The following is a 23,776-nucleotide window of genomic DNA, read 5'->3' as shown; positions in this document are numbered from 1 at the left end:
TTTTTTTTTTTTTTTTTTTTTTATGAGACAGGAGTCTCGGTATGTTGCCCAGGCTGGTCTTGAACTCCTGGCCTTAAGTGATCCTTCCTTCTCAGTCTTCCAAAGTGCTGGGACTACAGGCGTGGGCCACATTCTAGCAAATTCTTGTCTTTGGGATGCCCTGGGGTGGCACGCTGGGTGGGGATTTTGACAAAGGCAGAAGCCACGGGGAAACCTCACTTGTCTACTTTAGCCGCCCAGTCACCTGCAGACACTCACCAAGTTTCCCTTCCAATTAATTAATAGACGTAGGGAAGCTACCTAGCTCCTCCCTCAATTCTCTACTATTTTATGTCGTGTTACAGCAAAGCTCTCCAGAGTACGGAGATTCTCCCGTCACTAAAATGAACACACTTTCATAGATCATGAAGTGCCTTTTTGTGCACTTATTTCTAAGCCACTGGCCAGGGCAGCAGACGTGGAGAGCACAGAGAGATAGGAAAGAAAACGGCACAGCCCCACCTGGAGGTCTTGTGTGTGGCTGTAAGATTTCAGAATTTACACTGTCTCCAAGAACACAGGCATTTTAGATAAAGGTAGAGCTGAGAAGATATGCTGCAGAGGGCATAGCCCTGGAATCATATGCACGATCTCTTATCCCTCCACATCCATCTGCAGTTGTGAATCTGGCCCGGGATGCAGCCACCCCTTAGAGCAACCCGCCCTGCTGCTCGTGCCCTGCTGTGCTACTGCCTCAGTGGCTTCCTGCTTGGTCAAGACCACACCTGCTGGTGTCACAGCTGAGGCACATCAAAAAGGCTGCCTGATTCAAATAAAGCTGCAGGTAAATCATAGAACACGGACACTTCCACCTCGTGCTTTTGTGGGACTTTGGGAACCAAACATAAGCACCTATGGAAAATGCATGGCGGTCTTGAAAGGCTGTGGTCTTTATCAGAAAATATCTGAATGACGGTCTCTTATGTCAGTCCTACTCTGCAGGCTTGCTAAGACGATGACTGAAAGGGCTCTTGGCTTCTGCTTTAGAATCTGTCGTTTATGTTTTGAAGCGTTGTGAGCAAGCCACGTGGCAGATTGCAGGGTGAGGGGGACGAACCTGGGCCAGGAGCCAGATGTGTTTCTCTATCCCCTTCCCTGACTTACAGCTGGAACTGGGCTCAGTGGTTTCAGCCTCATTTGCTAAGAAGGGCTGGGTGTGTAATCCTGGCTGCATCTTAAAATCCCCGGGAGCTTTTAAGACACATTGACACATAAGTTCTAACTCACATGAATCGAAAACACATCTCTGGGGCTGGGCTGAGCAAACGCATCTTTTTAAAGGCCCCTCAGGTGAATCTGTCTCAGAGATGTTGAAAACCAGTGGGTTAGGAGCTCCGTCATCTACTTCCAGATCTGTGATTATGCCATTATTAAATACAGTTGGCCATCACATAGATTTTATGCTTTAGCCTGTTTTTTTTCCTTTGCTATACTAAATAAAATCTTTTGAGCTGTAGTTCCAGTCCTTAAAACAACAGTTGTCACCATACTGATGTTAAACATTAGTGCATTTGCTTAAAAGGGACTTGAAAACTTCTTATCGCACTGCCATACCTTTTAATGGTTTCTACAATCATTAATTAATAAGAAAATCAATAATTGGATTTTACAGCAGGAAATTAGGCAGGAAAGTTGAAATTCATATACCAGTTCAATGGAAGACATTAAAATGTACTGTGTGATGCCCAATATTCTATGCTGTTTCATGGTTCATTGGTTTCTAATCTATTGTAATGGCACACATAGTTAAAAAGCCTATTTTTTTGATCTGATAGTTGAAAAAACAACAATCTTTTAATGTAAGAATTCTTTTTTTCATAATCCTAATTTTAGAGTCTGCACATATTCTATTGAATTGCCAAAATGACTTTAAAGAGTCCGGTACATGCAGGGAATATTACAATTGCAATCATTATTTTAATACCATCTTCTCCCCCTCTTCCCTTCCCAAAGGTATAAAGACATAAACATCATCTGCTGCCAAATAAATCCTGGAATTTGAGGGTGATGCTGGGAAGGTATGAAATTAGGAGGCATGTTGCTTTTGCACTTTCAGATCAATGGCTGAATTCCAGACCCGGGAAGCCTTTCAGATCCGCATGTATTTGTTTCAACAATTGCTGTTCGTCTGCCACAGCAGCACCTGGGACGCCGCAGGGGAACTTGAAGCTTTTCTTGCTCACTTCAAGAAATCAACTGTAACAAACCTCTTCCAGAAGACTACAGCATCCATATTTCCACAATAGTTAGATAAAAGTTAAAGAACTGTTCCTTTTGTGAATATTCACAGTCCGCTGCATATAACCGTTTATGAAAACTGAACCCTATAAAGAGCGAGAGTAGAGGACTGTGCTGAGAACGGAGGGATCAAAGGGAATCAGCTCGCTCGGGGAGCTGTCCCCAGGCGGCAGCAGGAGTACCTGGGGATAAGCGGATTGCATTCTCCAGGATCCAGGGGATTGATGTCACAGTTCTCATAGTCAAAGGTTCCATTCCATAAGTGCTTTGCCAGCTGAAATGCTATTTTTCGTTGTGCTAATGTGACTTCTTTCCCATGCCATACGTAAACTTCACTACCAAAATCAAACACCAGTACCTGGAAGAAATGGCACAAAAGAATTTGTTAACTTCAAGAATGTGCAACAGTTGAATCAGGGGCAACAGGGTCTCTGTTGACAGCGACTCAAACGGAGGAAGACAGAAATCCCAATGGGGCGACCAACGCAGACACAAAAAAGCCAGGAGATCTCAGCTGGCACTGCCCCGCCAAGCCAGCCTCTACCCTGGGGGCATGATTCCTCCTCCCAGCGTCCTAAGTGGCCAAGATAATGTTCTCTCCTCTGAACTCTCAAACTGCTAACAACTTGTGATTCACAAGAGTTCTTTAGGTACATCGTCCGGTCGACTTCCTCCCTTTCTCCCCGTTCCTCCCCGTCTCATGTGCTCATTCATTCACTTAATATATACACAGAGGCCACTTCATATACGCCGGGCACTCATGGTCCAATGGTGTCTTCCCTCCTGTACACAATTCCAAAATCCTTAAGGGCAAGGATCAGATCATAACAATACGCACAGGAAGGGTTGATTACGAAGTGTTTGCCGAATGAATACATGAATGTAATGCTATTTCTTATTTTCATGGTTCATTTTATTCTTTCTCCTAGAATGATTTCTCCCTTCACTTCCAGCAATTCAAAGTTTGCTTAACTCTAAACTTGGCTCAATTTCACTTTCTATGTAAAATTATTCCTGAAAATGTCTTTTTCTGTGACTTTTCCTTCATGTAAATGCCCATACATATCACACAGTCAACCTTGCTCCAGATTACATTCCTTGTAATACTCTTCTGCCCAATTAAACTTAAAAGCCTGTGTGTCTTCCACTTTCTCAACACTTAGCATGCTTAATGGTACTGGAAATGTATGTAATTAATAAATATTTACTACTGTGACAGGACAAAAACAGCACATTAATTGGGAAATCCATAAATTATATATACGTGCATCTAGTGTTCCTCAAACTTAAGGACTTAAAAATGTTTTATTATAATGTTTATGCAAAATGCAAAAGATAGGGCTAAGTAATACTTGTATTTTGCCTAAGACATAAAAGCCTTCAATGATCCATGCCACCTCTAAATGATATTCTGGATTCCATATTAGCATTTAAGATACCAGTAATGGTTTGAAATCACAAATATTCTTTAAAAAGCTGTAAATGTTCTACAATGGGTACTGACACTAGCTAACCCTTATTGGGAACTTACTCTCTAATTTATTGGGCAGCCTGTGCTGAGTGCTTTCAATGTGCTTTCTCATTAAAGGGCAGAGCCCACGGACTGTACCTCTTTGGGTTGCAGAAGGGAGCACTTTGGAATTTTCCCCCAGTAGTCGTCATCAGGAACAAGTTTGTCGTCCATGAGACGGTAAATGCAGTTAGTTTCTATTATGGCTGCTTCATAGAGTTCATCTTCTTTTGGGTCTCCAGCAGCTTGGGGATAAGAACAACAGGAGGGCATCACATTTTACGTTGCAAAGTAGCTGGTTTAGAAGAATGAGCTAAGGGAGAAGAAAGGAGACTCAAGTCTTGTCAATCTCTTTACACTGGTAACTGGTTTGGCCACCCAGAAGCTTCCAGAAGTCTTTGGCTGCATGAGTGTGTTATATTAAAATTCCTTCTTCGATGGTTTGAATATAAGTAGCTCTACAACCAAGTTCCCTCTTTGTCTGAATTAAAGTTGCAAGTTCTGAGGCCTAAAAAAAGAGAGGAATACAATTACCTGGGTAGAAAATCCCTTGGCTAGACAGAGTGGCACATGTCAAAACCAGAGGGAGAAACTGTGTGTGCCTGTAGAGAAAGCCTTGTGACCATAGGTGTGGGTGGATGCTGGTTACTGGGCATTTTCAATGACCTCAAGAAAATGTAACTGAAAGACCAGGGAGTATCAATTCTTTAGAGCAACAGTTCACCATCTTCAATAGGTCACATATGATGCTTTTAAAAAACACCATTCTTTGGGCTTTACCCCATGACAGTCTCATTCAGTAGGTCTGTGGCAGAACTTCATAGCTACCAGGGATAAAGGACTTTAAAGGGGGCCACTTCCTTTTTTACACAGGAGTAAGAAGGAACGCAAGACCTAAACACTGGGGTACAGGTCATAGTCCTAAAACATCCCATTTAAACATGTAATGAAGGCTTGTTTGAGAGACATTCAGGACAAGAAATCCTACCTATCCCTTCTCATTTGAATGCAACACCTGGTGTTTGAGAAGCTTTGTGACTGACGCCAGGAAGAACACTCCACCGGTGTGTAAAGGAGACGTTAGCTAAAGCATTTTATTTTCAGGTACCAACCTTTGCCTTTTCTATGACGTTTGCAAACTCTCCTACCCACAGGAAGCAGCAGTGGGGAGAGAGCAGGAGGAAGCAGTCCCCACTGTTGAGTGCCGAAGCTCGAGGTTCCACCAGCCTGGTCTGCACGTGTCTTCTTCCTGAACACAAGGCAGACAATCACCGTCTTTTCAGACAAAACGGGGTATCATGATGGCACTAGCGGCTGCTTCCATGGTTCGTGCTTTCCCAAATGTCACCCACTTCTCAGGACCATTATCAGTGTCACGTGCGTGGGTTAATGAGGGCTCCCCCTTCCAGGGAGATGAGCGCATAGGCTCCTCTTCCTTCCTTCACTCTTCTCCGGGGACCTTTCTCTCCCCCGGCCACCTCCTGCACCCAATTACATCTGTGGCCCAGGCAAGGGAAGTCATGCCTTCAGGAAGGGTCAGATCTTCCCCTGGGGAGTTTCCACTATGAACCCTAAGGGCCTCTTGATAGGAAGGACAGAGCCACCACCTTCTGTGGCTTTCAACACCTCCTAAATATCTGTTGATTTTGAGCTTTCCACAATTACACTGATTGTGTAGTCTCTGGGTCAGGACTCAGGACAGAGATCGGTTATTTGAGCTTGTCACTGGTCTTTTTAAATACACACAATAGGACAGCAGCCATGCAGAAAGACATGGAAAACCCTCCTGGAGGGAGAGGCTATTGCCTCCATTCTCATCTTGAGGATTCATCTACACAGTAGCCGCCAGGAGGCAGCTGAGTCTCCCTCCTCATTGCCCAGAGCCCCCTGGTTCGTCTTTGGAATCTCCCTCGCTAAGGACACGAAGGGCACTGGAGTGGAATGCAGGTGGGCTTCATCTGCATCCACCTTCCCTTGATTCCTTCCCCAAGCTGTGTCTTCCTTCCCAGTTCTGTACTGACTCGAGGAGGACTGGGCAGGGAGCAGAGAACCCCTCTGATGACATAGGTCACCTCTGGTAACTGCACGGATGTTTGGCCACCACGTGGAGCACGGGGCACCAGGAGCAAAACCTGGGATTCCGGAGTGGGGGAACCTGGGTTCGAATCCAGCTCTGCCACCCAGTAGCTACTGGGACCCCAGACACATTCCTGCCTCTGGAAGCCATGATTTCCTAGGTCATGGGATTTGGGGAAGCTTAAGAGACAGAAGGTTGCATAGTAAGGAACACATAGTAGGTTCTCAAAAAGCGTGCGTTCCCTTCCCGGGACAGGCAATGAATTACAGTCAGGAATCTTTATGTGACCAGACAGAAACCACGGGCCCTGAGTCACCGTGCCAGGCTGCTCTGAAATACCTTTAATCTGCAACAGCATCAGCCTCTTGTAGGGCACAGCGCTGTTGTTAGAGTTCTGTTCCGTCAGGTTGACGCTCCGCAGGCTGACGTTGCTGAAGTTTTCTTTACTGGCTAAACCCGCCAGGGTGACTTCTGAGAAGTTGGAGTTGGAAGACACTGGGCGGGGTGAATAAGGAAAGACAATGCAGGAGGTTCAGTTACAGTGACAATATTTACAGTCAGAAATTATTCACAACTGACTCAACACCTTTGCCTTTTCAAGTTAATCCTGAAAGGGAAAATGTAATCAAGTTTGATTAAATGTGCAATTCAGTGCTTAACCACCTTGTTAAGAATTAAATACAACATTGAAAATATAAACTGCTTGTTGACAAGTGTCACAACGCGCTGTGCAGAGGGACAAGAACTGAGTGATGATGTGGACCAGCCACTTTAGTACAAAACCAGGAGATGGATTCACTTGTTACAATTCCACTGAAAGCTGTTATAAATCCTAACAACTTTTAGATGCACAAATGTACAGATGCCAGATGACTATTAGCTTTCACCAAAAGCCTTTATATGTAAAGAAAACAAAAAAGTAGACACTCTGTAAGGTATGATACGGTTCTAATCTTTATCTGAAGACAAAGTGATCAGCCAGATGGTATCTTGAGGTCTTCTGCTCTTAGAGTTAAGACTGTAATTATAAGATGGGTTTTCAGTGCAAAACAGCAAACATCTACAGATCGCTCAGTCATCACTAATCCAACCCCTGGGCCCCCAAAAGTGGAGGCAGAGGAAACATACGTAAAATCTGTGCCAACAAACATTTATTTCTCCAACTTATTGTTTTTAAAAATGTATATGCTAGAGAGAAATTCAGAAATTTATTTCACTGGGATTAGATTTGAAGACATATAACACCACTTGTCAATTCATTATGGTGTTGTGGTTTTGAAATACACTTTTTTTTTTTGAGAAAGGGTGTGGCTCTGTCACCCAGCCTGGAGTGCAATGGTGCAATCATGGCTCACTGCAGCCTTGACCTCCTGGGGTTAAGTGATCCTCCCACCTCAGCCTCCTGAGTAGCTGGGACCCCAGGTGAGTGCCACCACACCTAGCTAATTTTTTTATTTTTTGTAGAGATGAAGTCTTGCTATGTTTCTCAGGCTGCTCTCAGACTCCTGGGCTCAAGTGATCCTCCTGCCTCTGCCTCCTGAAGTGCTAGGATTACAGGCATGAGCCACCATGCGTGGTCTGAAATATACTTTCTTAGTAAACCAGTTATAACGAAAAGACTCAACCACTTCATCTAAATACTATATTTCTAAGAAAAACATGAGGAGATAGGTTTATGAGTGTTATGGGAAAATGAAAATTATAGCAAGATTATTCCAAAAATCAAGATTATGCATGCTATCACCTCAAACCAAGAAAATCACTGTTTCAGAATGATGGAACCCCACATTATTGGGCAGATGAGAGCAGTGTGGCTCAGCCTACAGTGGGAGTGAGAACCTGGAGCCCATCTCCTCGCCTCCATTCATTGCCCCCAGCCGGCTCCCTCCAGCCCACATCCCAACTCCGAGAAGCTCAGGGTCCTACCAAAACCATCTGTGACCATCCTACATTTTCACAACTCTGGGGTGGAAAACCAGACTTGGTGAGGTGAGCAGACGGTGCGAAGTGATCTCCCAACAGACTCCTGCTGCCACTCTCCACCTGCAGCTGCGCGGGCCTCTGTGCCCGAAAGGCCTCTTTACATACCATGGTGTCAAGTGTGTAATATACATATATGTTTACATTATGATATACAATAATTTAAACAGTGACATTGGGTGGGCAGAAGATTGAGAAATGGTTAAACAGCTATGTATGCAAATACCCAAAATACTATTTTGAAGTAGAAAATAGAAAAGGGCTCATTTTTTAAGGTAGGAAATTAAAACATGCAAACTGAAACAAATTGAGCAAACCAGAATATGCAATGAATTTATCAGGAGCAGCTTGTAGAAAATGGTATATGTCACTCTGACAATTTCGAAGGAAAGACCCGATGGATGTGGTGGACTGCCGTGGGTGGAGCCTGTCCAGTGTGTCCTCCTCTGCTTCTGTAATAGGATCTGGATTTTCCTTTGGGGAAACCACCTCCCTGCGCCCCCACCGTGGCTCTAGAGGAGACCCAGAGACCCGCCTTTAGCCAGTCGGCATCTTCTATCCCATTGGCCACAGTGACTGGTTTAGGGATGGACACGGGACTCAAGTTGAAGCCAAGAAAATCAAACCTGGAACTTCTGCTGGGACTATTGAGAAGAGAAGCTACCTGTGCTGGGCTGGCCAGGGAGGCAGCCTTGTGACTCCACAGCTGGGTGTCCATCTGCCGCCTGGCCATTGCCTGACGGAGAGTGCGGCCAGCCCAAAGCCAAGACAGACTGTGTTCTGAGGAGCCTCTAGAACCCGAGGCCACACCTGCACTTTTCAGCGAGTGAGCCAGTCAACTCCACCGCGCTTTTCAGCGAGTGAGAGCGTAAACCCCTCCGCACTGTTCGGCGAGTGAGGCCGGTCAACTCCTCCCCACTGTTCAGCCAGTGAGCGGGTAAACCTCTCCGCACTTTTCTTTTTGCTGAAATCAGTTTGAGTTGGGATCTTCTCCTCGGCACTTGAAATTGACGGACTCCTAATACCATAATCACTTTTCCTAGTTGGTTTAGTCATGTTCCCGTGGGAAGAGAAACCCTTAGACATCAATGAGAAAACCCCCAGATCTACTGATTTTGTAAATGATTAGAAGCTAAGTAACATGCCTTACTGATTTTCTAGTGAGCTGTACTAATTTGAGCTCATCTCATCCAAATATTTTGCAACATTATGAGGAAGGATTCAATATGCCAATGAAAGACAGGCGTTGAACTCTCTGCTAAGTAATGTAACCCTAAAAACTGCAAAACGATATTCAAATTATGTGAAAAATCCAGTGACGCCCTCTTTATGGCACAGGACAAGCAACTGTGGCCCACACGGTCTGCCTGCCTGCACATCTGGTCTGCATGTTCTATCTGCTGTGAGGCTCCCTGCCCCTGGCTCCTGCAACAGCGTGCCCTGGCTCTAGAATACTAACGCCCCTGTGATGGAGTTAGAAGAAGGAGGTCACATGGGGAAAGAGCCTCGTGGATATGCTGTGTATAGGTGAAGGAAGCCCTTCTCAGTGGAGGAAAGACGGAGACCCAAATAACTCACTTGGGTGCATAAGGATCGAAAATGACATCGAAGTCCTCGTCCAGCTCCACAGGACTTCTGGGCATATTATAATCCATGCTGCGGTAAAATTTGGCAAAAGTTTCATCATCATCTGGCTTCATCACCTCCTTCACAGATTTGCCGGTGACAGTGAGCACCGTTTCGTGCATCCCGCCAACTATCAACAAAGAAGAAAATGACATAAGAGTTTTATAAAAACAAGACTCCAATTATGCTTCACAATAGTTTAAAAATTCTATTTCCTCCTAAGTTCCAGGAGTGGAAGAAACACGGTTGTGATATACAAGGTCCTGCGGTTGCTTCCCAGGCCCTTACTTAATCTCTGACATAAGGACTTCCCACCTGAACAAATCTTCTGCAGTAAAATGGTGGGAGAGAGGGAGGCTGACCTTACTGCACACACGAGCCCACTGAACGCTTCTGAACCTGCACTGGCTTCTGCTGAGGGTGGATGAACCAGCCTCGGCCTCATTCTATGTCAAGGGTCAGCAAACTTCTTCCGAAAAGGGCCAGCCAGTAAACATTTTAGGCTTTGCATGGGGAGGGGTGACATGGGGCCTATGTTGCAACTACTCAGTTCTGCTGTTACAATGCAAAAGCTACTGACCATAGTTCATGAATGGGCACAGATGTGTTTCAGTAAAACTTTATTTACAAAAACAAGGCTGGGCATGGTGGCTTACGCTTATAATCTCAGCACTTTGGGAGGCTGAGGCTGGGGGATCGCTTGAGCCCAGGAGTTCAGCCTGAGCAACATAGTGGGATTCCATCTCTACAAAAACAGAAACAAAAATTAGCCAGGCTTGGTGGTGCACGCCCATAGTCCCACCTACTTGGGAAGCTGAGGTGGGAGGATTGCTTGAGTCCAGGAGTTCAAGGCTACAGTGAGCTATGATGGCACCACTGCAATCCAGCCTGGGTGACAGAGCAAGACCCTGTCTCTTAAAAACAAACAAACAAGAAAAAACAAAAGCAGGTGGGCAGCTGGATTTGGCAGTGGCCATCGCTTGCTGACCCGCGGGCTAGATCGCTGCTCCATGTGTGTAATAAATGCTTTGCTGATTGGCATTCCTTGCCTACCCAGATCAGTGATTAAATTACACTTTTATATTTCTGTTCAGTGATGACTGTATTATTTTCCATCTTTTAGTGGTCACTGTCAATAGTAGGGACTCCCAGCGCCTAATATTTGGTAAGTTTCCAGGAATGGACATTTTAATCAAGAGATAAAAGGCTGTTTTTGCATATTGCTCTTTTATTTTGTATACCTCATTGACTTTTATATTGAAACATTTATTTCAATATTCATTTGCCATAATTTTCTTTTTGAAATCATTTGTGATTATATGAAATAATATTAGCTTTTACCTTATTGGAAATTGGTAACATACAATTTAAAGTTCACCAGGCCCAAGATCACGTTGATTTTGCCGACATATAATAATCTGCTTTCAGAGTTATAATCAAAATCACTCAACTCACAATTCCTATTGGATTACACCCCAAGGGTTTAGATTCAAGAAAAAAAATGTATTATTGGAAGTCCCCAATTTATACGTTATCAAGGGAGTCAGGGCTTGTTAATCTAATCAGTCTTGACCAAAACTTCATTTTTTGAAGATAACAACAAAGATAATGATTACAGTATGAATTAGTAAAGCCATAATGGAAAGAAAACAATTTAGCTGAGGAAGAAAAGCAATCAGAATTTGGATTTAGAGATTCTGAGAGCAAAGCCTTCTGGCTTCCAGTAGGTACCTTTGTTATTCAGCCTTCTCAGAAAGGTTTCCAGCCTGTCCAACTTCAGGTCCGATTCTAACTGCATATCTGGTCTGGCTTCGATATCTAGGCAAGCAAAAACTGTCAGTGAGACCGCATCACTAAGGCCTCTTCTGATCAGGCTTGGCATGGCCGGGGCCTTGGTGACTTACCTTCCAGGGGTTTGGAAACGGGTGTGGTGCCTCTTGTTTTACTGCAAATGGGTGAGGCTACTGGGGTTATGGCAGTGGGTGACGCCAAACCTGCGGAACACACAGATGAGCTACTGAGCATCTCACGGTCACTTCTGGAAATCTCCGGAACCCTGATGAAACTCCAGGAGTCCCAGGGTAGACGGCACAACCTATAAGAATGTACACACATGCAGGCACACACACGCGCACTTCACAGGTACGGCGACTGTGGGACAACCAACTGCAAATGTAGACAGGATTTTATTATTTCCAAGGACTGTAGTGGCTGACAAGCTGATATTCCAGAATGAATGCTGAAGACGTGGGAAAACATGTCCATGACACGTTAACTTGGGCAAATGCAGCTGTGAGTTCTGAGGCCCTTTGGGGATGGCAGGGGCAGCTGACAGTGCACTGGTGCCATCTGCAGAATGAGCTGTGTCACACTTGCCAGCAAGTGGCCCCCAGCACTGAAGCTCTCCTTCAGGCTGAGGGGAGGGAGGGACAGTGGCCTTGGGGACATTACACAGAGAGTAATCCAAGGAGGGCCAACCTTTCAGAAGAAACCACAGACCAGGGCAGGTCTGGACCGACTGTGCGTGTCGGAAGGTCCTGTCCATCTCCCATGTGGGCAGAAACAGGAAATGTTTTTCCTCGTATATTTACTGAGAAGCAGGGTGAGGAATCTTTAAAAGGGCAAATGGTAAGAGACATACGAAAGGGAAAGGGAGGAATTCCAGCATGGAGAAAGTATCCAGCTGGAAGAAGAAAACTTGGTAAAGAGAAGGATGAGTATCGCTTCCCTAACCTAAGTGGAAGGCATTGGAAAGAAAACTAGTGCATTTACAAAAAAACAAAATGAGATGTGAATGTTCTCTGTACTCATTTGTAATAAATGTGAAATCCTTAGATGACATTGCCACTTAGATGACAATGCATCCCTGGACGAACAACATCCAGAGAATATGCAAATCACTATTGTAAGGAAAACCAAATGAATGAATGATTCTGCTCCTTCCTCCTGTGAATGGGAGAAGTATTACAGCATAAAAATTTAATAAAAAATACCATTAAATGGTTTAAAACTCAAGTGTTAGTAATATTCTACAAGAACTTCTCATTATGTACATATTTTTGATTGGTGATGTCAATAAAAGTTTTAAAATTTGTTTCAATTACCAGACCTGCAAAGGGTTTATATCCATGAGAAAGTTAAACTTTATTGAAAGATGATAAAGATAAATAAAATCTGGTATCACGGAGTGGGCAGGGAAATCATCACTCACTAGAAGGATGCTTAAGAGACATCAGAGGAGTTCATGAGCACAGAGGCCGTTAACTCCGCAGCTAATAAGCAGGACTGACTCTGAAGATTGGTTTCCAAAGCAACCGGAGAAATCCCTCCCTGTCCTGGCCAGTGCCAGGCAAACCCCGCTGCCATGGCTCCCCCTGCTGGTGGTTCAGGCAGTGGCACTATGCGAAAATGCTCCCCAGCCTGCCAAGGATCCTTAGGGAATGAATGGCTCATGGCGGGGAGATGCAAATTACAAAACATTAAAACAAAACAAAGATCTCCCCGATAGCTTTTTTCAATGAATTCTAGGTACAACAACCAGTCACGTACTCTCTTCGGGAACATTTTCACAGATGTCAGTGTGGACAAGGGCAGTGGCATTTGGTAGTAAGAACTCACCTACAAATACATTAGGGTTTTTAAGATGGAAGAAAGAAAAGAAACCAAAGCAGGAAATCATCAAGATAAAAGTCCGGGCTAGAAGTTGGAAAACCTGAGGTCAGGTTCAAGTTCTCAGCTCCAGTTCTACTTAGCCACTCTGCGCCTAAGGAGGTGCTTCTGTTAAAGAAGGGTTGGGACTCACGTTAAAGGAGTTTAAACACGATTATCCAGTTCTGTGATCTGACGCAGGAAATTGGCAAATGGTACCTCATTCTGTGTGAATAAATTCTCTTCTCTTATCTTTTCACAATTCCAAGATGAGGTAAGAATAGATTTGTTAGAAAGGATTCCCCACTAAGATTTGAGTTAATCACAATTCAGGGATTTCCATGCCTCGCTCCTTCCCTTCCTTCCACAAACATTCATTATGTACCTATAATGAGTTAGGTACTCGTCATAAAAGTGTGGATCCGTGAAGGTTCTGAGAAAAAGAAAAGCTAAACCCACAAGTTTGATGACAAGATGTTAAGATGAAGTGAATGTGAAGATGTATACCACCAAGTTGGGAAATTTACTTTGAAATAATAGCTTAGAAAATGATGGCATGTGCATACAGATGACAAAGGGACCCTAAATTTTAATCATTTCCTGCGGGATAGGAAATAAAGCCCCAAACACTCTTATGAAGCCTCAAAGCTCTCCAATAACTTTACTAACCATGTGATATGTAAGTCAGTTTCATACATTTTTGAATACAGGCATCAAATCAGTTCCAAGAGCTCAGCAGCAGAGGACTGCAGCAGGGACGCCCCACTGCCTTGGAACTGAGGACACCTTTTAGACATCTATTAAAGCATATACGGAATTGGCTTTGCTCGGTCAGAGAAATCAGGTTTCATGGAGAAGAACCTAGGAATTAACCTAAAAGGAAGAGGGGATAAACTTCTTTATTGTGAAAGGCTGACTTAGGGTAGGTATGTAGTTGCTGGGTCACAAGGAAATGGAAACGATTTAAAAGTAATTATGGGCCGGGTGGGGTGTCTCATGCCTGTAATCCCAGCACTGTGGGAGGCAGAGGCGGGTGGATCACCTGAGGTAAGGAGTTTGAGACCAGCCTGACAAACATGGCGAAACCCCATCTCCATTAAAATTACAAAAATTAGCCAGGTGTGGTGGCATCTGCCTGTAATCCCAGCTACTCAGGAGTCTGAGGCAAGAGAATCGCTTGAACTCGGGAGGCAGAGTTTGTAGTGACCTGAGATCACATCACTGCACTCCAGCCTGGGAGACAGAGCTAGACTCTGTTCCCCCACAAACCAAAATAATAATAATAATAATAATAATTATGGGGGCTGGGCACGGTGGCTTACACCTGTAATCCCAGCACTTTGGAAGGTCGAAGCAGGTGGATCACCTGAGGTCAGAAGTTTGAGACCAGCCTGGCCCACATGGTGAAACTCCATCTCTACTAAAATTATTAAAAACGAGCTAGGTGTGGTTGTGGCTGCCTGTAATCCCAGCTACTTAGGAGGCTGAGGCAGGAGAATTGCTTGAACCCGTGAGGCGGAGGCTGCAGTGAGCCGAGATCACACTATTGCACTCCAGCCTGGGCAACAAGAGTGAAAGTCCGTCTAAATAAATAAATAGATGTAATTATGGGAAAGGACCAAAATTTGTTAGCAGATTTGAATTGCTTTTGAAACCGACACTTGCACTCAATTCCAAATGGGTAAGTTTTGAAAACAGTGACAAAATGAACTATGTGTCACTGTTTTATGACCTTCAATTATTTCCAAGAATCATATAAAGTTTAAAGAAGATGCTATTTATGAAGAAAAGATATTCAGTAGGAATATCTCACAGAACCTACACAAAAAACATTTATAGAATGTTAGTAAGTTTAAAAAAATTTAAAAGAAGGCTGGGCATGGTGTCTCACGCCTGTAGTCCCAGCTACTTAGGAGGCTGAGGTGGGAGGATCACTTAAATCCAAGAGCTCGAGACCAGCCTGGGCAACACAGTGACACCCCATTTCTACATAAAAAATTTTAAAAAGCCAGGCATAGTGTTGCACACCTATAGTCCCAGCTACTAGAGAGGTTGTGGTGGGAAGATTGCCCCAGCCCATGAGTTCGAGGCTGCAGTGAGCCATGATTGAGCCACTGCACTCCAGCCTAGGCAAAAGAGCAAGACCCTGTCCTTAGAAAAAACTTAAAAAGGCCATGGTTTTGTCTTTTAAATTGAGTTATCACGTACATGCCCTCCATGGGTGAGTGTGCACACACACACACACACACACACACACACGCTGACCTTTCTTCAGCATCCTGCCAGCCACAGTGAACTGGGTGGAGTCGTTGGCCGCTCCTCTGCCTCTCGTCTTCCAGGCCTCCTCTCTCACAGTGATGAGCTGCTTCCTTTCCTCAATTGTCATCTGGCTCTCTCGACTTTCTGTGACCCTCTGTTCATAAATGTACAGAAGAGAAAACAGGAGAGAGAAATGACAGAGGTGTGGATCTCAGCCTGCAGCATTTCATGAGTGAAAAAAGCAGGTAGACAAAGAGGAGTAAGTATATTGTCCAAAGATGTTAAAAAATGTTCTATCTGAAATGGGCTCGGCTTCCTTACATCCAGGTTGGGTCGGAGATCACCACTGGCGATACTGAAACTTTAGATGAACACCTTTGTCCTGTGACTTACCGGTTGGGGGCACTGGAGCACCAAAACAATCCTTTGTAAACACAAACAGTTCAAAATAGATTGTTTTCAGGCCCTGGACTCTACAGGGTTTTAAAGTTTCTCTGCCTTATCCCATCTAGTTAAACTCTGTTAACTGGGAGATTTTTATCCCTATATACTCACAAAGAAGATGATCAGTCTAGAAAACTTTATCCATGTGAGCACACAAGGAACTTGCCCAGTTAGAAGGAGGGAGGCTGGTTAGGAATAAGGGGCAGGAGAAGGTTTGCTGGGACTCTGCTTGCTTTTTCCTGCAGTCATGATGTTCTGTGGGCAGGTAAGCAACCAGGAGAGCCCACGGAAGTGGCTTTAAGCTGTGAGAGATCTCACGTTGAGGATGAACTATGCTGTAGACCTACATGCACGATAACATTCTACTGAAAATGCTTTCAACAGTTTCTAATTGGAAAGTTTTTGGAGATATCTGCTTCTTCCATTTCCAAGCCTTTGGTGATGCTCATTAGACTTGCTGTTGGGGATGTGGCAGGAGGGGAAGGGGAAGAAGCTACAGGGGACTCAAAGGGCATCAGGAAAGGAGAAGGGGCTCAGGACAGGCCTGGGATGGGGAGATGGGGCTGAGGAGGGAGGGAGAGGAGCAGGGATGGAGGCAGAGGACAGGGCTCATGCCAGTGAGTGATGCGTATTGGGGAGAAGAGTGTAGGTGGCGGTCGCGGGTGATAACCAGGGCAGGAGGTCCTCAAACGCTGGCCGGCAGAGTTTGCTTTCCCTCCTCCTTCAAGCCATCCCTCCCTGCACCACAAGACCCTGTCTATGGCGAGGCACAGGGCTGGGTGGGGAGCCGGGGAGCTGTGGAGCTAATGCCAAGGAAGGAAGAGTGGAAAGGCGCCCCCTCCAGAGAAGAAGCCACATCCCTGGCTGTCACCTGCAGGTCTCTGGGAGGGGCTCTGGAGGCTGGCGATGGCCTCCCAGCTTTGCCCTCTTGCTTTCCCCTGTCTCTCGGACCCGAGGAAGGCCATTGCTGCTAGTGCATCCGCTTTCAAACTACTGAGCACTACTCAACTTCTAGCAGGTCCTCCAGCTTTTCTGCCTTCCTAAGGCGTTTTCCTGGGCTGAGAAGTCACTGTGGATCGGTGTGATCCTAAGGCCTCGTGCTGACACAGGGGAGCACTCGGAGATCCCCGAGTGAAGCCCATCCTAGAGATTCTCTTCCCCGAGGCCTTTCCACCTCACTATGGCAAACCACTTCCCTTACCTGACCCGAGAGAGAACTTCCTGATTCAGGAGGGACAGGAAGAGAGTGGAGATGCGGACAGTTCATTTTCTTAACCCCCTAAGAATGATGGGGGTTGACAGAGGAAAGGCACCTTCCCTTCATTTCCAGCAGCACAAAACCAGGTCTACACTGGGAAGATTTGGTTTAAGCTATGAACGTGGACTTCTCCATCATCTAAGTGATGAATCTTTCTTTCACAGGATTCTTTTATAAAACCCTCATAGCCAGAAGTGATTTTGAGGTCCCTGCCCATTTAAATTAGGTTAAAAACCTTTTCCTAAAGAGATATGACAACCAAACGTGATGCATGATCCTCGATTGAATCCCAGATGGGGTGGGGGCTACAAAGGGCATTATTGGAGAAAATCGACATAATTTTAAGATAGATGTGGATCAGATAAATATTGCATCAACATTAACTTCCTCATGTTGATCACTGTACCATGATTATGGGAGGAAATATCTTTGGCTTTAGGAAATAAAGTCAAATCTTGAAAGGTAGAAGAGCACAACGTTTCCAAACTACTGGCATATAGTTGGGATGGAAAAAACGAGATGGGGGAAGAGAAGGCAAGAAAGTGGGGTGAGGGGTCAAGGGGAGAAGGGAAGGAGAGTGAAGGAAGGGGCCAATGTCAACAATGAGTGGTTCTGGTAAAGGGTATGAAAGTGTTCTGTCTATGATGGAAATTTTTCTGTAAGTTTAACATTTTATCAAAATTAAAAGTTACTAAAATTTTCCTAAAACCTTAACATTTCCCCTCATGATCGGTGAGAAGTCCCTAATTCCAAATAGGGCAGATTTAAGGGTCAAACTCTTCCACAACCACAGAGATTTATGGAAAGAAAATATTGTAATCTGACTTAAAAATTTTTTTTTATGTTATTCACATGTAGTTAAACTCTAAAGGAAGAAATTATAAAGCAAACATTAAGTAATAGAAATAAAGTGAAAGTAACAAAGTTGTACTTTTCAGTTTTCAAAAATGCTAAGATCATTTCGAATTCTACACACTATGAAAGAAATTTAGCTTTGCACCTTCCTTACGAGAAATTTCAGTCCCTCATCACTGCATACAGCCTCAAGTAGCCTGAACAAAAGATGAAGAAAAGATCACAGGTCAAGGCTCAGACCTCAAAGCAACTGTTTTCCAATCCTGTCACCATCTACCAGCTCCTAAGATGAAAGGAAGGGAATAAAGTGAAATCTTATTCTGGTACAGCCCTGAGGCATGTGAGAAAGAAGAGAATTCAGGTTGAAGCCTGACACAGAGACAAACAGTCCATTTAGACAGAGCCTGTGTGCTGTGTAAATGCTCTGTTTTCTTCTCTGAACCTCTGTATTATTAAATATTAAGATAGGCTGGGCGCGGTGGCTCAAGCCTGTAATCCCAGCACTTTGGGAGGCCGAGACGGGCGGATCACAAGGTCAGGAGATCGAGACCATCCTGGCTAACACGTCTCTACTAAAAAAATACAAAAAACTAGCCGGGCGAGGTGGCGGGCGCCTGTAGTTCCAGCTACTCGGGAGGCTGAGGCAGGAGAATGGCGTAAACCCGGGAGGCGGAGCTTGCAGTGACCTGAGATCTGGCCACTGCACTCCAGCCCCAGCCACAGAGCAAGACTCCGTCTCAAAAAAAAAAAAAGATACCACTATTGCTGGAGTAAAGAAAAAGGAGTGACTTGACTTCTGAGAACACAGATGAACTAGTGCTACATACCTGGTACATAAACTATTTATATTTAGCTGGGAAAAACTGTTCAGAAGTAAAAACACATAATTTTTTGAAATTTTAATTTTGAAGTGATGAAAGAGAAACACCTTTAGCAGATGTCAATTTCTTTTAAACTTAACAATATGTGGAGAGATATTCCATGTTCATGGATAAGAAGACTCAATTTTGTCAAGATGGCAGGTTTTCGCAACTTGATCTGTAAATTCAATGCAGTTCCAAAGTCCCAGCAAGATATGCTGTAGACTGACCAACCGATCTTACAGTTTACATGGAGAGGCAAAAGACCCAGAATAGCCAACACAACACTGAAGGGGAAGAAAAAAGTTGGAGGACCAACACCAGTCAACTTCAAGACCCACTGTAAAGCCTCGGTGATCAAGATTGTGTGGTACTGATGAAAGAACAGTTAAATAGATCAATGATAAGTTCACATAAATTTAGCCAACAGATCTTTGAGAAAGGAACAAAAATATTAGAATGAAGAAAAGATAGTATTTTCAACAAATGATGCTGGAATAACTGGACACTCACATGTAAAAAAAAAAATCTAGATACATTCCCAAAAATTAACTCAAAATGGATCACAAAGGCCTAAATGTAAAAATCAAAACTATGAAACTCCTAGAAGATAACATAGGATAAAATTTAGATTATCTTGGGTTTGGTAATTAGTTTTTAGATATAACACCAAAGGCAATATCCACAGAAGAAATAACTGATAAGCTGAACTTCACTGAAATTAAAAACTTCTGTAAAAGACACTGTTAAAGGAATGAGAAGACAAACTACAGAATGAAGGAATGGGAGAAAATATTTGCAAAAGACGTATCTGATAAAGGACTACTGCCCTAAATATACAAAGAACTGTTAAAACTCAACAATATGAAAATGAACAACCAGATTAACAAATGGGAAAAGTATCTGAATAGATACCTCACCAAAGAAGATCTAAGATGGAAAATAAGCACATGGAAATATGATCAACATCATATCTGCAAATCTCATCATTCGAGATTTGTGAATTAAAACAAGGTGACATTATTGCACATCAATCAGGATGGCAAAAATGCAAACAGTGACAAGACCAAATGCTGGCAAGGACATGGAGCAACAGGAACTCTTATTCATTGCTGGTGGAAATGCAAAATGGTGCAGCCACTTTGGAAGACAGTTTGGAGGTTTCTCACAGAACTCAACATACTCTTACCGTGTGATAACAGCAATCATGCTCCTTGATACTCAAATGACTTGAAAACTTACATCCAAATAGAAGCCTGCACATGGATGCTTCTAGCACTTTATTCATAATTGTCAAGACTTGGAAGCAACCAAGCTGTCCTCCAGTAGATGAATAGATAAACTGTGGCATGTCCAGATAATGATATATTATTCGGCAATACAAAGAAAAAACTTTAAAGCCATAAAAAGACACAGTGGAGGCTCACGCCTGTAATCACAACACTCTGAGAGGCCGAGGTGGGTGAGTCACCTGAGGTTAGGAGTTTGAGACCAGCCTGGCCAACATGGCGAAACCCCATCTCTACTAAAAACACAAAAAAATTACCTGGGTGTGGTGGCGGGCGCCTGTAATCCCAGCTACTCAGGAGGCTGAGGCAGGAGAATTGCTTGAACCCGGGAGGTGGAGGTTGCAGTGAGCCAAGATTGCACCACTGCACTTCAGCCTCGGTGACAGAGTGAAGCTCTGTCTCAATAATAATAATAATAATAATTGAAAAATAAATAAAAATTTAAAAAGACACAGAGGAATCTTAAATGCATATTACTAAATGGAAGAAGCCAATCTGAAAAGGTTACATACTGTGTGATTCCAATTCAATGACATTCCGGAAAAGGCAAAACTATGAGACAGTAAAAAATGACAGGTTGCCAAGGACTGGGAAGTGAGAGTGTTGAACAGGCGGATCTTCAGGGCAGGGAAATGATTCCGTATGATAGTGTAATGGTGGACATATGTCATTATGTATTTGTCAAAACCGAGAGAATGGACCACACCAAGAGTAAATTTTAACATAATCTATGAACTTTGGGGATAATGATGTGTCAATGTAGGTTCATCAATGGTAGCACATGTGCCACTCTGGAGGGGGATGTTGGTAATTGGGGAGGCTGTGTGTGGGAGGGCAGGGATGATGTAGGAACTCTTTGTACTTTCTGCTGTGAACCTACAACTGCTCCAAAAAAAGAAATTCTACTAAAAAATATATCTAGTTGTCCCTCAGTGCCTATGGGGGACTGGTTCAAGGACCTCCCACAGATACCAAAATCCACAGATGCTCAAGTCCCTGATATAAAAAGGTGTAGGATTTGCACACAGCCTGTGCACATCCTCCCCGTGTACTTTAAATCGTTTCGTGATTCCTTGTAATACCTAATATAAGGTAATGCTATGTAAATAGTTGTCCTGCTATATTGGTTTTTAATTTTTTAATTGTTGTATTGTTCTTTGTATTGGCTTTATTCCCAAGTATCCCTATTTGGTTGAATCCTTGGATGCGGAACCGGAAGAGATGAAGGGCTGACTGTAAACACTTAAAGACTTCAACAATATATCTTTTCCTTTAAAGTTTAATATTGGCTTATTTCAAAGAAACACAAGCTCATTTCCCCCCGTTCGTGATGGGATAGGAAGTTTGCTCCAGATTTCAGCCTCTTTCTTGGGGTAGACACTGGCTGGGTATGTGGGACCTGGGCTCTTACAACCAGCATTTCCAGCTTCAGGGAAAGGAACCAGCAGAGTGAGGGAAAGGCCGCCCCAGGGAGAAGAAGTGGGGAGCTTCCATTTGTGAAGAGGCAAGATGACGACGGGAGGACCCCAGACACCTTCTCTGTCAGCTTCGCACGTGAAACCCTGAGCCGCTCATTCAGCAACTGCTGGTGCTGCCAGAGCAGGCCCATCACGGCACTGTCAGAGGCCACCTGAGAGCTAAGAAAGTCCCAGTCCTGCTGGGGAGACGAGGTCCTAGAGGGAGGGGACAGAGGGCCTACAAGGAAGGGGACAGAGGGTCTATGAGGAAGGGGACAGAGGGTCTATGAGGAAGGGGACAGAGGGTCTATGAGGAAGGGGACAGAGACCCTATGAGGGAGAGGACAGAGGGCCTAGAGGGAGGGACAGAGGCCCCAGGAGGGAAGTGATGGGGCAAAGCCTGGCAGGGAGGAGTCGGGAGCCTGGCATTCATGGAAAAGTGGATGTTGCCACTTTGCAGAGCTGTTTTGACACCAAGGACATTCCACGGGGAATTAAAAAAAACAGCCATTCCTATTTTTCATGTTATTCACCCACAGAGTGGCTCAGCCCAGGCCAGGTCTGTCCTCCGGGGTGGGGTTCAGAGGGGCTACAGCAAGGATGGAGGGAAGGGGCAGGGGGTCCATGGTCTCTTGCTTTAATAGGGCCATTGGAACCAGCTCCTCCTGGTTCTTTAATAGGGTCACTGGAGGGGCCTCCCCTTGCTGAGTCTTCCTCCCTGTCCCTCCACACTCCAAACCACCTCCACCATATCCTCCTCCTCTAGGAACTGAGCAGGACAACATCCTCACTGAGCCGGAGCGAAGAACACGGCCACCTCTCCTGGGCTCCTGACTCAGGATCCAAGCTTGGAGGCTGAAAGGGGCACTCTCCCCTTAAACCAGTTTCATGACTATGAGGGGAATTAATGCCATCAAGTCCACCTGAAAATCTGAGCCAAGGATCAGTGTGTGTGTGAGTGACCCTAAATACATGAAGAACCAATTAAACACACACAAGTGCACACATTTACAGACACAGACACATACTCTCATAGACACACACACTCATACACACACTCTCATAGATACACACTCAGAAACACACTCATAGATACACACACACTCTCATGGACACACACACAATTGTACTGCAACATACACACACACACACACCCCTCTCTTTCATAGTGAAATGCAGCAAATAAGTTATTTTCCAAAATTAAAACAGAAGTTCTTTTCCTATTGCTTAGAACTTGCAGTGAGGCTTAAGATGAGTGGCTTTTCCTCACCTGATTAATCGACACAAAAGACAGGTATTTATGGGCAGCAGGAATAGCAGGAGAATAAGTAGAAGCATATACAGGTTCCTACAGAGCAAAGCAAGAGGATTTAAGGTGAAAAGAGATTTATCAGAGCAGGGCCGGGCAGGGACATGGGGGAGGGTGAGACAAAACAATGATTTTTTCTAACAGAATGTTAATTTACTCATTGCAACTTCAGTTCTCTTTTCAAGAGAGTCCTCCCTTGAATGCTAATGCTAAAATAAATTCACACAAGCGCAGTAAATATACCTGAGTCAGCTTTGTGCAGTAATTAAATGAGTTAATTTATAGAAGATTGTCAGTTACAGAGAGGGAAACCATTAATTTCACTGACAATTTTAACATTTAACAGAAAATATTATCTTCTTAAAAGTATTTTCATTACATGATTTAAAAAATAACTGAAGGGCACAGGCTCAGCTCTCCACTCTGGACAAAGGCTGTGTCTGGTCTGGAGATAAAAAAGCACCAGAGAGGGCACACGAAGGAACCACCCAGGATCAGAATTACCCACGCAAAGTGTAATTCTGGCCACCATCTAGAGGACACCTGTGTTAGAGTCAGGCTTACCCAAAGCAGATTAGAAACGGCAATATCATCCGCAACTCCTCCTTCTTCCTACAGGTTAAAACAAACAGGGAACATTGCAGAGTATTGGAAGAGAAGAGCCTCGTCAGGGCGTTGCAATCGCCTTCAAGTATTTCATGCCTGGGTTCAAACAGCAGCATGCACGTGCTCACACAATGCAGTGATGTGAACCTCAGGCCAACTCATTCCCTGACCGCAGAATGAGCATCTGGAGTTTAGAGGGCGTTCCACCAGCCTTTCTCTCCCTGTCATCCTCGCACTTTAAAGTGACTTTTAAATTCTCCTGAATTGCCATCTGGAATTTCAATGGCAGCAGACATGGAGAATATAAATGTGCCAGATTCA

The 23,776-nt window shown here is 44.2% G+C and overlaps 1 protein-coding gene across 1 annotated transcript in view; it reads right to left on the bottom strand.

Annotated features, from left to right (window-relative positions):
* LOC108521724 (supervillin-like) overlaps window positions 1-23,776 on the bottom strand; it is a 55,715-nt gene that overhangs the window by 28,487 nt on the left and 3,452 nt on the right. Inside the window, 11 exon segments of the mRNA XM_017861688.1 lie at window positions 2,460-2,635; window positions 3,887-4,032; window positions 4,145-4,295; window positions 4,900-5,036; window positions 6,204-6,359; window positions 8,729-8,808; window positions 9,423-9,600; window positions 11,202-11,288; window positions 11,375-11,464; window positions 15,384-15,531; window positions 23,414-23,461. Coding sequence (XP_017717177.1) covers window positions 2,460-2,635; window positions 3,887-4,032; window positions 4,145-4,295; window positions 4,900-5,036; window positions 6,204-6,359; window positions 8,729-8,808; window positions 9,423-9,600; window positions 11,202-11,288; window positions 11,375-11,464; window positions 15,384-15,504 — 1,322 coding nt within the window. The 5' untranslated portion in view covers window positions 15,505-15,531; window positions 23,414-23,461.

The sequence above is a fragment of the Rhinopithecus bieti genome, unplaced genomic scaffold, assembly GCF_001698545.2.
Source record: "Rhinopithecus bieti isolate Rb0 unplaced genomic scaffold, ASM169854v2 scaffold_58095, whole genome shotgun sequence".
Taxonomy (NCBI): domain Eukaryota; kingdom Metazoa; phylum Chordata; class Mammalia; order Primates; family Cercopithecidae; genus Rhinopithecus; species Rhinopithecus bieti.
Note: the sequence above shows the minus strand (reverse complement) of the source record. Positions and strands in the feature narration are given on the sequence as shown.